At 38.9% G+C, this 16,489-nt stretch overlaps 1 protein-coding gene across 5 annotated transcripts in view; it reads left to right on the plus strand.

The window, feature by feature from the left end:
• pald1a (phosphatase domain containing paladin 1a) overlaps positions 1-16,489 on the plus strand; it is a 63,931-nt gene that overhangs the window by 33,073 nt on the left and 14,369 nt on the right. For all 5 annotated transcript variants that reach the window (XM_080048659.1, XM_080048662.1, XM_080048660.1 and 2 more), the window contains exon 19: positions 12,607-12,762. In XM_080048659.1, coding sequence (XP_079904785.1) covers positions 12,607-12,762 — 156 coding nt within the window. The remainder of the gene's footprint in view (positions 1-12,606; positions 12,763-16,489) is intronic.

Raw genomic sequence — 16,489 nt, forward strand, 5'->3', positions numbered from 1 at the left:
TTTTTTAACCCAAAGAAAGCAAAGGTACAACACTTTTATATAGGCCTGCAGTCCAGTGTTAGATATGACCAAAATACAAGCTGTGGCCGCTCACACTATAGCTTTCCCGCACGTGAAGCGAGCCTTCACGTGCGGAAGGGGGTTCACCCCGACGGCGAACAGCATCTCCCCTGAGCCGAACAGGAGGTGGAATTAAGAGATTAACGGCGATATTTTTTTTATCGCCCGATAAGAGTCTGGCGTTAACGTAGCCGTTAACGCCGTTATCGGCCCACCACTAATATATATATATATATATATATATATATATATATATATATATATATATATATATATATATTGTACATCAGACAAAAACGTGCAGATAAGAACTTTGTAGGCGCAATCAATACTAGTTATATAATATTCTGTGCCAGAACTAGAAAAATGGCAACAGAAAAATTGGCACACAAATGGCAACGTCTCAATCAATCAATCAATATCCTTTATTTAACCAGGTAAAATTCATTGAGATTAAAATCTCTTTTTCAAGAATGACCTGGCCAAGAAGGCAGCACCATGATACAATAAGAACAATCAACCACAATTCTCATACACCACATTCAACGTCAGGTAAAGTACAATACAAGATCAGGGACAAGACTATATGAAGATTGAAATGAGTACAGTTAAAAATTAAATAAATAAACTGGTGACAGATGAATGAATAAACCCGGCCGTTATCATAAAATAGCTTTACAAACAATTGCATTGACCAAGAGAACTATCTTCTCTGTCCTTCAGGATTCCTTTGAATTCTCCCAAGGTGACCAGCTCCGGCAGCTTCAGCTGCTTTTGCACAGTGTTCCAGGCAGAAGGCGCAGCATATTTAAAGGCCTTTTTCCCTAACTCAGTTCTAGCTCTGGGTACCAACATCTGTAACACATCCCTAGAACGCAAACCATAGCTACATTTGTTTGTGGACATGTAAACACATAGATATGAAGGGACCAGCCCAATAAGACACTTGTAAACAAAAAACAACCAATGTGAGAGTCTGCGTACAGATAGCGATGGACATTTTGCAGTGGCATACAGGATACAAAGGTGGACACGATTTCCAGTCTACATCAGATGCAAATATATTTTGTGTTGAGAGGCCACTTACAGAATAAATAACACTTGAATTGGCATATGTCTGTGCTAGACATTACAAAGGTGACATCAAATGCATCTAGCAACTACCACTTTCGGATGGATATGGCACTACTGATTGGTAGGACAATACAATCCCTTCTCGTAAACAGAAAATGGCTGTTATGAATATATTTTAATATAATACTAATAATAATAATAATAATAATAATAATAATAATAATGCATTCACAGGCAGCAGTTATTTCACATATTACTATGTGTGAATAATGTATTTTTAGATTTTAATATTTAGCTTGCTAATGTTTGTTGACAAGCAGACAGTTATCATGGTAACCTGTTGGGATTTTACGTTAGAATTAATCTCAAACTCCAGTTAATGCTGGTGAATCATGCCTACGACACAGTAGAAGACTTTGAAAAGATACCCTCTCACATCTAAAGACAATGAATAAGTCACTGATTTTTCTTTTGTCACAGACTATATGATTTAGCAAAAACTGAGGATCTTGCAGGGTCACTATTAAACTACAACTATTTGCATGAACCAAGACTAATACACAAGATAATATTAGACATGATTTTCATTTTATCCGAACTTCAAGTCGAGGAAAAAGACTGATAGAAAGAAAGCTCAGAGTTTTATGACCCCCTTACACCAAGCGTTTTAGATGACGGGGAGCGTGCCACCACTCAAGCAAAAATCTCATGATTTCATTCCAACATTGGCAATCTGCAATAGTGAAATCACTTGAAAAGTAATTTGGTGTAAGGCCAGCATTAGTTGGGTCATAAGTTTGGAAGAAGAGGGTTCGACATCAAATTATTCCAGTCTTATCCACTGGGATCTGTGTATGTCTGTAAAATTCCCCCGGGACCTATGTGTTGGACCCTCTCTGTGGTGTTGTTAACAAACATATGGTTTCATAGCAGCTATGTGGCTCCCTCACATGAAAAAAAAGTCAACCATCAATAAATTTGCTTCCAATTAACCACCAACATCAATACAAAATGTCATTCAGGGCCAAGAGAACGAATTTGATTAGAAGAACTGCAGTAGGTTCTGACATTGAATGCCTGATTCTTTGTAGCTTGCAGGCATACCATTTAAATGCCCCAGTGTTGGGTTTGCATGCAGAAGATATTTTGATTAGTCAGTAAATGATTGATTCACAATGGGAGTCTCCATGTGCTGCGTTGCCAGGCATATGCACGTACAGAATGTACCATAATGTGTGTGGTTACTGTGGGCAGATATTCCAGTCTCTGTGTAGGCTAAGTTGATGAGCCCTGTCTCCTCCTGTGGCATTTGTAATCTCTGCTCACCAGACACATGATGTATTTTCTACTTGTCTTTTTCTGAGAAACTGGCCTTTTCTAGTCAAACACTTATTGACTGTTGGTGATCCGGTGCGTTCCTTATTTAGCTTTCGGTTACATTTAAGGCTTTAAGGCTCAATTGTTTGTTAGACTCTGTTAAATACAATTTCTTTAGTTATAAAAGGAAATCAAATCTATGTTCATGATGCACAAGCCTTTGCTTGTGATGTCATGAGAAAGTATCTGAACTTTTCACATTTACTTTTAAGCCCTTGGCTACTTGTTTAGAGCAGACTGGGTGATGGCAGATCTGCATAAACAGTATGCGGATTGACACAACTCGCCCCTAAAATCCACCTCAGCCCGGACTTCATGATTTAATCAGTGTAGTGTGGCTGAGCGACTGGAAAAAGGCAGACAGAGGATTGGAATCTGTAGAAACCATTAACATAAAGGCATCTCTTCTACCCCTCCTCTCACTGGCTGCTACATGGCTTCTCTGCTCCTTTAAAAAAAAAGGGTTTTGGGCACCATCTTGATCCATAAAGCTCAGTTCTGCAGCTTGAAACCAGATGATATATAACCTACAGTGCTGCTTGAAAGTATTTGAACCCCTTGAGCGTGTTGGAATTATATTTAGTTTAACCATTATTAATTAATTTTGATCAATACCAGTATTTTTCATATGAAATAACATATGAAAATTCCACATTTTCCTTTTCCAGAAATCCATTGTTAAAACCGACAAAACAAATTATTTTCCAACTTTTGTGTGTGCAAAAGTAAGTGAACCCTGAGCTGCATTGCTTAAATCGAGCAGGTAAACACAATAAGGTGGAACAAATTGAGTGATGAAATGGACCAATGTAATGAGAGATCTTTAGGGAAGAAATTGGGCGGCACTAGATAAAAACGAGATGAAACTAGGTCCGTTTAGGCTCACCAAAGTGAACCCATACAGGTCAGACATGCCAATAGGAAAGAAAACCTCAGAGGATCTCAGGAATAGAGTTGTGATGTTGCACATTTACCTGGGGACAGCTATAAATCTATTTAGAAAAAGTTTCAGTCCACCGTGAGGCAAATCATCTACAAATGGAGAGCTTTAAGAGTGACTGAACATCTGTCTAGAAATATCCACAAGCGCCACAAGAGAAGTGATTTTTCAGGTAAAAGCCAACCCAAACATTACATCTAGAGATTTGCAGACGTTATAAATGTATGTTCAAATACTCTTAATTTCACACATTCATGCATCTGCAGGAGGAGCACACCAGGTTTTTAACACTGATAGTATTGTTAATAATAATAGTCCATCATAATGAAATACACCTTTCCCCTCAAAGTTAGACACATAGCTTTTTTTTACAAAACTAGAATTTAAATATCCTATAACATGCTGTTTTATAGAAGTGGACTAAATATGTGTGATGATGATGATAGGAGCATTCACTTGTTAAATGATGGAAGAAAATTACAAGCAACAATTTTGACAGAGAACACCTCCAGGCATTAACACATTACCCCCATCCTTTACTCTTTCCATAGGCAGTTCGTTTTAGAATCAATTTTAAGATTGTAATGTTGTTTTAAGGCCATTACTGGCTTGGCCCCAGCGTATTTGGCCGAGATTTTAACACTTTGAAAGTACAACAGGTCATTGCGGTCATCCAAGCCACTTTTTTTAGAAGTCCCAAGGTCGGGTGATCACGCAGGTGCTGCCCCTAGACTTTATAACATGTTACCCCCGTCTTTCGCACCTTCATAGACACAGCTCATCTAAATCTAACGTCAAAACCAATTTTATAAAAAGTGGCTTTAAATGCACACTAGTACTGTGACATTTTCCTTTTTTTCCTCCTGCTTTATGTAACCATTACTGTCAAGTTAGGGGCATAAGTTTCTCAACTGGATTTGCTTTGCTCAAGCACTAGCTAAAATGAGCAGTACCATGCCTCCACTGGCAGTAAGAAGATAACCTAATCTAATCACTAGACACACCTATGTGCTTGTTGTGACTTGTTTATTTACCACGTTATGTTGCATTTGTTATTTTTGGAACGTTATGTCATATTATAACCAAATACATGCACACAGCTGCGTTTAGTGATTAGTTTAGTTTAACTTCTTGCTGTAAGAGGAGGCAGGCTACCGCTCGCCTTAGCTACTGGTGCTTGGGCTAAGCTAACCTGGATCAGCAACCTATGCACCTAACTTCATCAAAAATGCACCCACAAAGGGGGCACCCTTAGCTCAGTTGGTAGGGCGTCCCCCCCATGGGCCTCGGCCAGCAGCAAACCCGGGTTCGAATCCAGCCCGCGGTCGTTCTCTGCATGTCACTCCCCTCTCTGCCCCATTTCAACTCTGTCTCTACACTATCAATAAAGCATGAAAATGTTAAAAGTGGCAACAAAAGGGCAGAGAGCAGCAAACCCATATGACCTGCACTGGCTTTGTGTCTATTTACTTTTTTGTATGAGGGCTGAATTCCAAGCCATACTTTTTGCACAATGTGTTGAAATGACATGGAAAATAATAGAATAGAAATGCTATAGAAACATGATTCACAAGAGTAGAAAGAAAATTAAACTGAATCGGTTTAGTTTTTACATACTTCCATATTGTGTTGAAATGCAAGCTGCATTGATTATTGCACTGGTCATAGAAAGTCATATTTGTGACAAGAAAAGCTTTTTCTCTAATGCAATATTAGAGAAGGTAATTCATCTGTTGATTGTATTTAATGATCATCACACAAGTAGGAAGTGATTAGCAAACTCTGAGGAGCAAACTCAGATGTGTATATAAATATATTTTTGAAAATCACACATAGGTTAGCCTGGCATTCCCAGACCTGCCACTAGGCGCTGGCAAATTAAATTTGCTGTGCCTGTTGGTCTGGCCACGCTCCGTTGAAGCTTTATCAAGAAGACCAGAAATCTGGGTCTCACGTTTCAATTGGTTTTATCTAATATGGGCGCGCCAGAGCCCTTTTATATGGTACTCTGGGAGGACGTAACCGGATGACGACAGTGACGTGCATGTGACGTCGAAGCCCTAATAGTAAACATCAAAGATGGCTGCGGATATGTTGTGTGAGTTTGAGACTGCTTTGGCCTCGACCCTTAACGATTTGGAAGACGGCACTCAAATCTTTCATTAGCAAGTAAGTGGAATGTTCTGTTTTGCCGACCAACAACGGCAAACGTTTTATTTAACAGTTTAACAGCTGTTCGCTAAACGAACGGGGCTTACGTCACCTTGTGCATCGCTCTGATTGGTTGTAGTGCTATTCAACTGCGTGCAGTGGCATTTGAAATACACGAGTAGGAGCCGCCCCTTGAGTTGGAAATTACTATTGATCGTGGCCAGACCCTCTATCGTTCAAGATATCAGGGTATGGATTTCCAGGCTACACATAGGTATGTAGTACGTAAAAAAAAATTGCATCGAGATGCATTGAGAATCGATTTTGAATCGAATCATTGACCTCGGAATTGGAATCGAATCGTGAGGTGCCAAGAGATTCCCACCCCTAGAAGCTATCGAAGTGATTATTTTCATGCTCAAAACAGGAACATAATGGGAAATGGAAAATACTTCAATTTCAGGGTGCAAATTAATAGTTTTATGTATCTCTTGCTCATTTATGATGACGCACATGTACGTGCAAGTAAGTAACAATTCCGTTCAAAAAATTTAATTTGCAAATGTTTTATGAGGAAGACACTGCATTCAACATGTGTTTTTGGCATGTCATCTTAGGCGGAAAGTAGACTCTGGTTTGAGTCCACTAAATGTACCTAGTAAATCAGTGTGTATACTTGACTTTGAGTTTTCTGTACATTGAGTCAAGGAGCCATGTGTAGGCCGCCTGTTCACTCCAGACAGGTTGGGGTTTGGTTTAGGATTTGGGTGGGAGGTGTCCTTGCAGAATCTGATGAATGGCTACTTGTGCAAACCTGGGTGGGAAGGGCCAATATGGATTGGCCTTTTTACCTCGGCAACCCCATCAGCTGGTAATTGGCACCATATGTCAAGCAGACAGCCCTCACCATAATTTGCACTTCTCAGTTCAGCCCTCACCCCTGCGAGCCCACAGCAAGATCAACCTTCAACACTTGTCTGCCACAATACAGGGATTTAAATGTAGTTCACCCTTCCGGTAGCCTCATTCATATTTGAAAAAAAAAAAAAATCGGCATGGTTACTTTAAAATTACTAGAGCGAACATTTTTAATAACATACAGTTTATAATGCGGTATATAGTTTTTGTAGGTATAGAGCTTTTTGTTTCTTTTTCTCACGTTCACTGAAGAATTCCAAGATCCTCCAACATCGTCCAAACCTTGTTTCCAGCTACAAAAATAAAATGAATTTACATGTATCGATGTCCTCTTGCTGCTCAGAAATCTTCCCATGTGAGAGAGTGATTAGGACATATAATTAAACTGTCAATAAACAAGACTTTTACATTCTTCAAATTCAGTTTCTTGAGGTGGAGGAGGTCAGTGTTTGCAATTCAGAAACAGAAAACCAAACCACAGTGTTTCCAAGAAGTCGCAACTGTGAGGGATGACGACACAATAAGTCCAAATTGGTTTTCATACTAGTTGGCATGTAAATTTTTTTTCATTCACGTACTAATTAACCTAATCAAACAACCAATCAGAGTTGGCTCTCTTAAACGGACGGCCATCGCTTGTGATTTTACATGCTCAGTTAGCTGAATGGCTGCCAATACAGATAGATTTGTGATTCGCAAAAAGTACCGTCCTGCCCTCACTTCATGATATAGCAGATATGTATATATACTACAAGGTGAAGAAGAGCTGACACACCCAATAATTGCTTTTCTAAACCTATACTCTGGGATCTGCCAATCCTTTTCTCACCATCTGATGTGTTTTGTCATCCATTTTTCAGAAGTGAGAGGCGACGTGAAAAGATGAGAAGTCTGTGCAGTTGATTGTTGCTACACATAGTCAATCTCTCAGAAGCTGTAATTTCTGTCTCAGAGATGGACAGAAATTGTTGGTGCACTCAAACTCCCTGCAAAATGTCAGTGATTTGATGAATCAATATTGCTATCCAAGTACTCGACTGACATTCCTGTCAGTCTGTGTTTGCGCGTGTGTGTGTGTGTGTGTATGGAGGGAGAGGGGTTTAGGGGTTGACTTTACTGCTGTGAAATAAGCCTGTTATGCACATCATTGTGGCCTTGTCTTTCGAGTGTGTGCGATTTAAAATTAGATTTTCAGATTGTCCTGTTGTACAAATTATTATATGTTTTTAATCAAAATCCTATAATTACTGAACGTGTGGAACAATTTAATGCCAAAACCTAAGACATGCATATGTATACGAGTCTTGGGCAGGGGTCAGTCATTGTCTTTCATAAGTGGGACTACAGCTCCAGGCTGTGAGACTTATCTCGGAATTTAAGTGGTCGTTTGTCGGGACGTGGTCTTGCTGTGTTGTTTGAATTAAATGCAGGGAAATACTCACAGATATCAAGTACATTTAATTGGTTTCTTCCAAAATCAAATTAGTTTTATGGAAAGAGATTGTTACAGAAAACTCAAGACTTGAAACACTTTTACCTTCATAAAGAATACAAGGCTGAAGAATTAGGCATAACCCAAATGTAGTTCACATCAGCTCTTCGTACAAGTCTGATTAGTTCCATATTGATTTGACAAAAAGTAGGCTTTGTTAAATGTGGGGATTACTTTCCTGAACCACTAAATCCACTCGTAAAATTCAAGAGTCTCTATCACCGCTCTTAAACTATTTGCCACTCGACAAGGCATCTTACCGAGAATGCAGCTACTTATCCAATGTAGCGTATCTTGTTGCATATTGAATAAAGTTTTGCAGCCGATTTAGATGTGGTAAAACAGGCTTTGTGGCTGAATCAGTCTACTGCATTACAACCCCAGGCTTGTAAACGGTCTGTATTCCCTGACTATTGTATATTAGCAACAGGAAAACAATCTCTATTTATCTCCCACCTCCTCTCTTTTCCCCCTTCTTTTTCCATCTCAGTTCTTACTTATAAACAAGCAGAAATAGTTTAGCTGTACATGTGTTAAGATTAAGTCAGCAACAAGTGAAATTCACCAATTAATGTACATTTCAAGTCAATTATCAATTAATGTAGGTATTTGAAATGTAAATTTACATGAAGAATGAAGTTCTAACTCATTTAAAATGTTTAAAATGACTCCTTTCCCCCTCTCTCCCGTAATAACACCAAATGGTTGCGGATCCTTTCATATTAATCTTGCTATCCTATCGGTGTTTTAATACTGGAGCTGCATGATAACAAGCTGATCATAGAAGTAAAGTTTAATCTTTAAGCTTTCCTCAATTATAACTTATAATCTCTTATGATGGATATCTTATCCTCCCATATTTTATTGGTATCAGTGTATGTTGTCTGTCTGCATTTAAAACTACACTTTCTTGACAAACAGCGTAGGTATGTCATAAATAATTCCCTTAAAAGGTTGGTTGAATTATGGTCAGGTATGTGTTAGCTTTCCATAAACTGATGTCTTATCTGAAGTCCTGTACTGAGGAGTAGAAGATAAGTGTTTTTTTCCATTGCCATTAGGTCGTTGATCTCATTTGTGTTTTGAGCAGTGGATAACATACTGCAGTTTTTCTTCTCTCACTATCACATTGTGCACATTCAGAGGTCTGCTTAGCCAACCAGCATTCCTGCTCTCTCTCTCTAAACAGTGGAATGAGGTATGTGTTTGGCCGTGCTCTTATCGCACTCACGACCGAGCACAGCTGAGAAACATCACACCTCAGCGGCCGGCTGTATTATGGCTCTCACCTTTTTGATAGCGAACAAGGACAGAGCAGTCACCCCCTTTTTATTCTCAAGGGCCATAAAGAGATGAGGAGCAATGCAGTCCACCCACTTTCCTCTTTATCTTTTAAAAGTGGAGTCAGTGATTCTGGAGGATGCTCGGTGAATATCTCCTCAGCCCTCACGATCCGCTAACTGTAATTACACAGCCTAGGCACTGGAAACGGGCATGTTGCTAGCTACAATGGGTCCCATTTGTTTACATACCTGTTTAAAGAGCCTAGGCTGTGTATTAACACCAGATTACTTTTCACACACAGTACATAGCGGATCATGACGAGACAATAACGGATTTTGACCAATTAATTTTTTTTCCACATGCATTCTCCTGCATCGCTGACTCCACCTTTTTAACAGATTCTGAAATTGTTTGACCGTTAGAACATGGTTTATGTATAACAGTGTATTCCCTAGACTTTAATTAAGATTGTCCAAACAAAACGCCTAGACGTTATTATCAGCACAGAAACAAGATTGTCTGAGAACTCCAAAAATGCACATCCAAAGCTTCCATGGCTGTCTCTTTTACATGGAATGGAAGAAATTCACTCCGTTTCTCCACCACATCTTCCCCCTACATTGTTTTCTGAAAGAATTTCTTGCACGAGAGGCCGCTCACTCACACACATGGCTCGGTCCATGTCGACTAACAGATGGCAGCCAACAGAATTAGGGTTCTGCCGATTGTAGAAGTACATATTATGTAATCTTTGCAAACGTGTGTGTGTGTGTGTGTGTGTGTGTGTGTGTTTGTGTGTGTGTGTGTGTTTATGAGCTTCGGTATTTGGCCATGGCCTGTTGCAGAGATAGCTGCCAGGCTCTGACACTGTGGAGTTTTGCAGGCTAGACGATCAAATGCTGGAAGCCCTGTGGGGTAGCAGGGCTCACAGGGTGATCAGGTTCACCAGCGCTCACCTGCTCTGCCACTTGGGTCAATGCTAAACTGAGATAGATTAGAGAAAGTGAGGCTTGCGTACGTTTTCTTTCTTCCTCTGCGTGCTGGGAGAGTTGATTGGCAACAGACAGCACACCCATTGTTGCCTATAGGTGAACTTGCTCCTTCCAGATGCTTGGAAAGCTGGGATCCGACCGCGTCTGTTTTGGAATGGACAGGAAACCCCACTCATTCCCCCTCTCGCTCTGTTGCGTCATTCGGCTCTGGAATGAGCGTATTATGGTGTGCTGTGCACATTTTAAATTACCCTGAGTGCAAGCCCACCTACTTGGTAAACTCCAATTATTCTCTAAGAGCAGCTGTCTCTATGTCTTTGATACACTGCACTCATGTGCTGCAAACTCTGAGCAGATAACCTTTTAACTCTGCTTTATCCATCTAAAAGCAGTGGACAGTCTGAGCTCTCATAATAAGACCGACAGCAGTGTGCTGCGACCAAGTGACTGAAGAACCTTTGGCAGTTCATGGGGCTATGCTAACGCCTTGTCCCCGCTTGTTACTTTCTCTCACCCCAATTGACATGTTTGATTCCGGCACTCGCCTCACACTCCACCACACACACAGACGCACTGCTGGATCGCAGACCTTTTCACTTGGTGCACTTCACTAAGTTCTGCTTTGCTAAGATAAGTAAGGACAATTTAAATGTGTGCGTTTATCTTTCATTTGGCCTGTCATTTTAAATGGATTTAAAAACAAATCTTTGTCCAAGATTGGCTTCCTCTCTTTTCTGTAGACAGTCCTGTGAGAGTACAATTATCTTGTATCTTGAAGAACCCCTTTTATATAGACAATAACACTGTTGAGGTTGAAGTGTTTTGCTCTGAAAATTGTAATACTTTAATAATTATCTTTAAAAAAACTATGTAACTATAGTGTTTACTGGTTAAACAGGGGACTGTAAGGGTATTTGGATGTACCCAGGGTGAGATTGCCATTCCAAATGTCGAAACTACCTTCTTCCTGTGGGTTTTTTCTTTAGCAGATATAAGAGGAGAGGAGAATCTTTTCATGAGTTGATGGCCTGCCTATGGAACAAGTGTATTTATTTAAAATTTTTACTAAGAGCAGATTATGAACCGTTTGAAGTTGTCAAGACACAAGTACTTTACTTTGCCTGGCTGGTCAGAAAAGTGTGGTCACTTAGGTTTAAATCACAGGGTATTGGAAGGCCTTTGGAGCTAGTTGGTGGTTCTGTTATCTATTACAAAGTAAATATAGGCATAAATGAGCAAGATAGATATGTTTCATTACAACATGTTATTTCAACACATGTTTCTGTTTAATTTGACATTTTTCCTACACTAAGCTGGATTCAAACACACACAACAAATTTGTATTTAATTATGTGTTAATGCCTTTTCAAGTGACTCCTTGTAACTTATCCCTGGATCTTTATACAGATTTTAATCTGTTTTGTTTTGTGTCTCTGTATTTGTGAACAGGCAGTTGTCATCTACTCAATAGCTGTGGTCGTTGCTTTTTCATGATTTTGTTTCCCCTAAGATTAAGTTGGAGGAACCAGTGTTTGCTACTGTTTGTGTATTTAGGCTTAGGGGATATAGGAGAAACACAGTGCAACACAAGGACGTTATGAAAGCTGAAAACACATTGGATCTCTTTGGTCGTCTAGTTCACCACATGTTGTCTACTGTCACAGTATAATTTCATTATTATAAAAAAATAGTTACCTTTTGTAACACAATGTGACGTGTAAATGTTGTGGGTTCATTTTGTCTCTTCCTCAGTGAATAGGCTTCAAGCTGAATGTAATGTGTCATTTCCTTTGAATAAATTGTTCTTTTATTTGTGTGCGGTTCATTTGTTACCACCAAGAAAAAAGTGTTCAGTCTGGTGGAAAGGTAGTCCTGGCACTATTAAACAAGTAATTTGGTTTAATTATTCCAGTTCAATATAAATAGTGTCTGATATTTTGGGCTGCTTGTGTAGCCTCGGTGAAAGTCTGCTGTCTTGAGTGCTATGGAATTCAATTTGCAAGATGATAGCAAGATATTTAACACACACAAACACGGATAATAGACATCCATACGCTCTCTGTAAGTGCTGGATAAATGTCAAGGAAGACCAACATTGTGCAAACACAGCATACACACAGGAGGCAATTGAAAACATTGAGCTAGCCGACAGTACATGAAAAACGGCCTGTTTTGCTTTTGATTCTTTCTGTATTGGGGAAAAATGTGAGTCATACCCATGGCTGTATCAAAGCTTTGTTTAGTAGCTCACTGCTTTGGCATCAGCGAATGGGGATCGTTTGAATAAACAATAGATAATCAACCTCTTCTTTTCTTAGATCAAAAGTGGAAAGACGGAGAAGGAGAGTCAGCAGCTGCTGCTGAGGAGCCTGCAGTACCTGGAGCGCTACATTTACCTCATCCTCTTCAACACATATCTGCATCTAGAGAAGAAAAACTCCTGGCAGCGCTCCTTCACTCTCTGGATGGAACAGGTACTGGATATATGCCCCATATCTACTGTTTTCTCCTCTATTCCACCTCAAATATGCCTATACTGCATTTGAGGACAGACTTTGCACCCAGGCACAATGTAGGAGGGCCAACTAATGTGCACTCATTTTCTGCTGCATTTACTATTTTGAAAGTTTGCTGGTTATTACAGTTTAATTAAAATCATGGCAGGGTAGCAAATCTTTACCCACAGTGTGCTATGTGTCAATAGCTGTTTTGTTTTTTCTTCTTTTCACACTCAAGTTTGTGCACATCATGAACTGGTTACCCACGTTTCATTTGGATATTCTTTCAGGAATTTACAAGCTGGTTCTGGTTCTATTGTGGCCTGTTTCTTCACACACTGAACTTCATAATGTCTCGGCTCTGTGTTTTTGTTGGTACATTAATCGTTTGGCCAGCTGTGCCCCTACAGTAAAGACGAGAATTTATGTGCATTCCAAACAAATGAGTAGGCTGTAAGTGGTACCCACACACACACACACACACACACACACACACACACACACACACACACACACACACACACACACACACACACACACACACACACTGCAAGTAACATGTATGTTGCAATATGTTAAGCTCTCATGGTGGTAAAAAAGTAGTTTGGCAGGTTGACAACAACACACATTCAGTCTGATCAGTAAAAGCTGCAATGCACAGTGAATTCTAAATTAAATACATAAAAAATACCTCTGCATTATAGGGTGTCATATATATATTTTATACATTTGTTATCTGTTGTGTTTGAATCCCTGCTTTACAATTGGGGCTAAGCAAATACAGGATAATTTTCTTTAAAGAAATGTCTTATTTCCACCAACACCAGCAGTAACTTCACATATGTGTTTTCTTTAGAGTGAATGTGAGTTTGCTAAAAGCAAACTTAAAGGTATTGTTCATGATTTGGACTTGGTCCTGCAACTTTGAAACCATTTTCTTGTATGCAACCAGGCGGACGGGTGTAATAAGGCCACGATCCTGGAATGTTTAAGAATCACTTCATGAAAATCTCTTCCTCCTTTGCTCTTATTGAGGGGGAATGAACTCAAAGAATTTTGGAATTCCAAAATAGACTTAGAACAATAGCTGTGAAAACAATTGTCACAGAAATATGCACAGCCAATCGGGGGCATATTCATCCTGTTATGAATAACAAATATATGTGGTGCATCAGAGTGACTCTAATGGCCCAGTTATGCCATGAAGAAATACAGCCGTGGCTCGCACACAATGAACTGGAAAGCAGTGGTGTATAGCAAGCCACAGACAAACACTTGTCATCTGTCCAAAGTTTGAAAAATGTTGGCAAAAAAAAGCGGAAATAGAGGAAAACCTATAATGCCCTGCAATGTGGTGATTTTTTTGGATAATATTTTCATATAATAAATAGTTGGTTGTAAAAGCTCAGCTCTTTCATAGCTTGTCTAAACATTGAATTATCAATATTGGCAGCAAGCAGCTACTTTTGTGGCCAAACATTTTACAATATCCCCCAGGACTCTTACGCTAACTGTATCTGTGTTCCGTTCAGTGCTGGGCAGGTAGTGTAGAGTGGGTTTTTAGAGCAATTTCATAAAAACACCATGTAGTCAGCTATCAGCTGAAAGCAGCTCACAAGCGTCATTTACTCCACAGGAATTTTAGTTAATATGTACACAAGAGTATTTCAAGTGCTTTATTGTGCTTGATCTGTTCTTCAGGAGGCAGCCACTTAAAGCACACTGTGGTGTACAAAATTATTCTTTTGTTTAGTCCATACAATCACAGTTTGAATCTTAAAGACTTATTTTTTCTCTCTAATTACATTACTCATTCGGTGTATTCTTACCTGAAAGTTGTTGTGTTTAACAAAGCAACTTAATCTTGATCTTTGTCGTCAATTAAGGTGCTGTCTACTTAAAGACCTCACTTTAACAACAAATTATAGGATAGATTTCTATATCTCTTTATTTAATTAGCTGCTTAGTAAATGATCCATCTCTGCTAAAAATGCATTTCCAGTGGTGAATTTTCTGCGACAAGAACTGTGTTAAGGAAATAGTGGGCCGTGTGGCGCCTTACAGGTGTCTTATGATTCACTTTCATCTTGCAGTTTTTGGCATTTCTTCTGCATTTTCTGGAACACCTGGGGCAATGACTGAGCTGGATGGCAAATATGTCCTTTGCATTTACTAGTACAGTCTGCGCTTACCGCCCTAGCCACTGGGAACACACCAGTATATCACAGCTACCCATCAACTGCACATATCAAATGAGCAATTCTCCTCAGTGGAACAATATGAAATAGTTCAAATTAAAAAGAAAACAGTGGCCATTTTAGTAGTCTTTGGTTTAAAATTGAAAACGGATTATACCTAGGTACCCTGAGTGCAACGTGGAAAAAAAGCCACTCTTTGAGAATTTACCTCAAGGAGTGAACCACATCTTGGAGTTTGGTTCCACTTTTTGATTGTGATACTAGAGATTTCTGGCACATTATAAACGGACTGTGTCCAAGGATTGCATTGCAATTTACAACAAAGTAGTGGTAACACTTTAGTTCGATAGTCCACAGTTGACACTCAACAAGCCATCAGTTGATACGCAGTTGCATGTCAACAGTGAATGAGTTTACATATCTCAACAGATATGTAACATGAATTCAACTAACTGTAAGTTAACTATAAGTTGCACTATTAGTAGATGATTAGTTGATATTCAACAGAGCTTGTTCAACAGATAAAAAAACAAGGATTCAACTAACTGTCTGTTAACTATAGGTTTCACTATTAGTAGATGTTTAGTTGATATTCAACAGTGAGTAAGTTGATACATATTTAGAATGCATTCAACTGTCAGTTAACTATAAGTTGCATGTTTAGTAGATGTTGTTTTGTACACGTAGCATGCATTCAACTAACTGTCAGTTAACTATTAGTTGCATTATTAGTAGATGGTTAGTTGATATTAAACAGTGAGTTAGTTGATACTTAACAAAGCTTGTCATCAAATATGTAACATGCATTCAACTAAGTGTTAGTTAACTATACGATCATTTTATTCTGTTAATTTATTTTTACAAATACAGTCTGCAACAGACATTGTACTTTTTATTACATGTTCTTTACAAATATTCAACTATCAGTTGAGTGTCAACTTCTAGTAAGTTGACTATCAACTGCTGTTATCAACCAATTCTCAACTTACGTTTCATATGGATCAACTTTCCCCCACTCACAAGGAACACATCTAATGAATGAACATTCAACCCTCTGTTGATCATATATGTTCATTGTAAAATAAAGATGAGAATGTTTTATCAATCAATAGGCACCCTGTGTAGGTGACTACCTGTTGATTGTCATATGACTGTCGACAAACTATCAGTCAATATTCAACTTAGCATAAGTAGACAGGTCTTGGGACTGTCAAATTAAAGTGAAAACAGTTTAGTGTCTACACACTATTAACAGAGCAAAACAGAGAAAATAGTTGATTCTCAACAAACTATCAGTCGACGTTCAACTAAGCATTAGTAGAGAGGTCTTAGGACTGTCAAATTAAAGTGAAAACAGTTTAGTGTCTGTAGACACTCTACAAACTAGTAACAGTAGAAAATAGAGACAAGTTTTGCTCAACTGATGAGTAACACTGGATGACCCCAAAGTAAAGATATATAGGCAGCATATCTGAACAGGAAAGAACATTTATTTGAAGTAAATT

Source organism: Ammodytes marinus, assembly GCF_949987685.1.
Source record: "Ammodytes marinus genome assembly, chromosome: 20".
Classification (NCBI taxonomy): domain Eukaryota; kingdom Metazoa; phylum Chordata; class Actinopteri; order Uranoscopiformes; family Ammodytidae; genus Ammodytes; species Ammodytes marinus.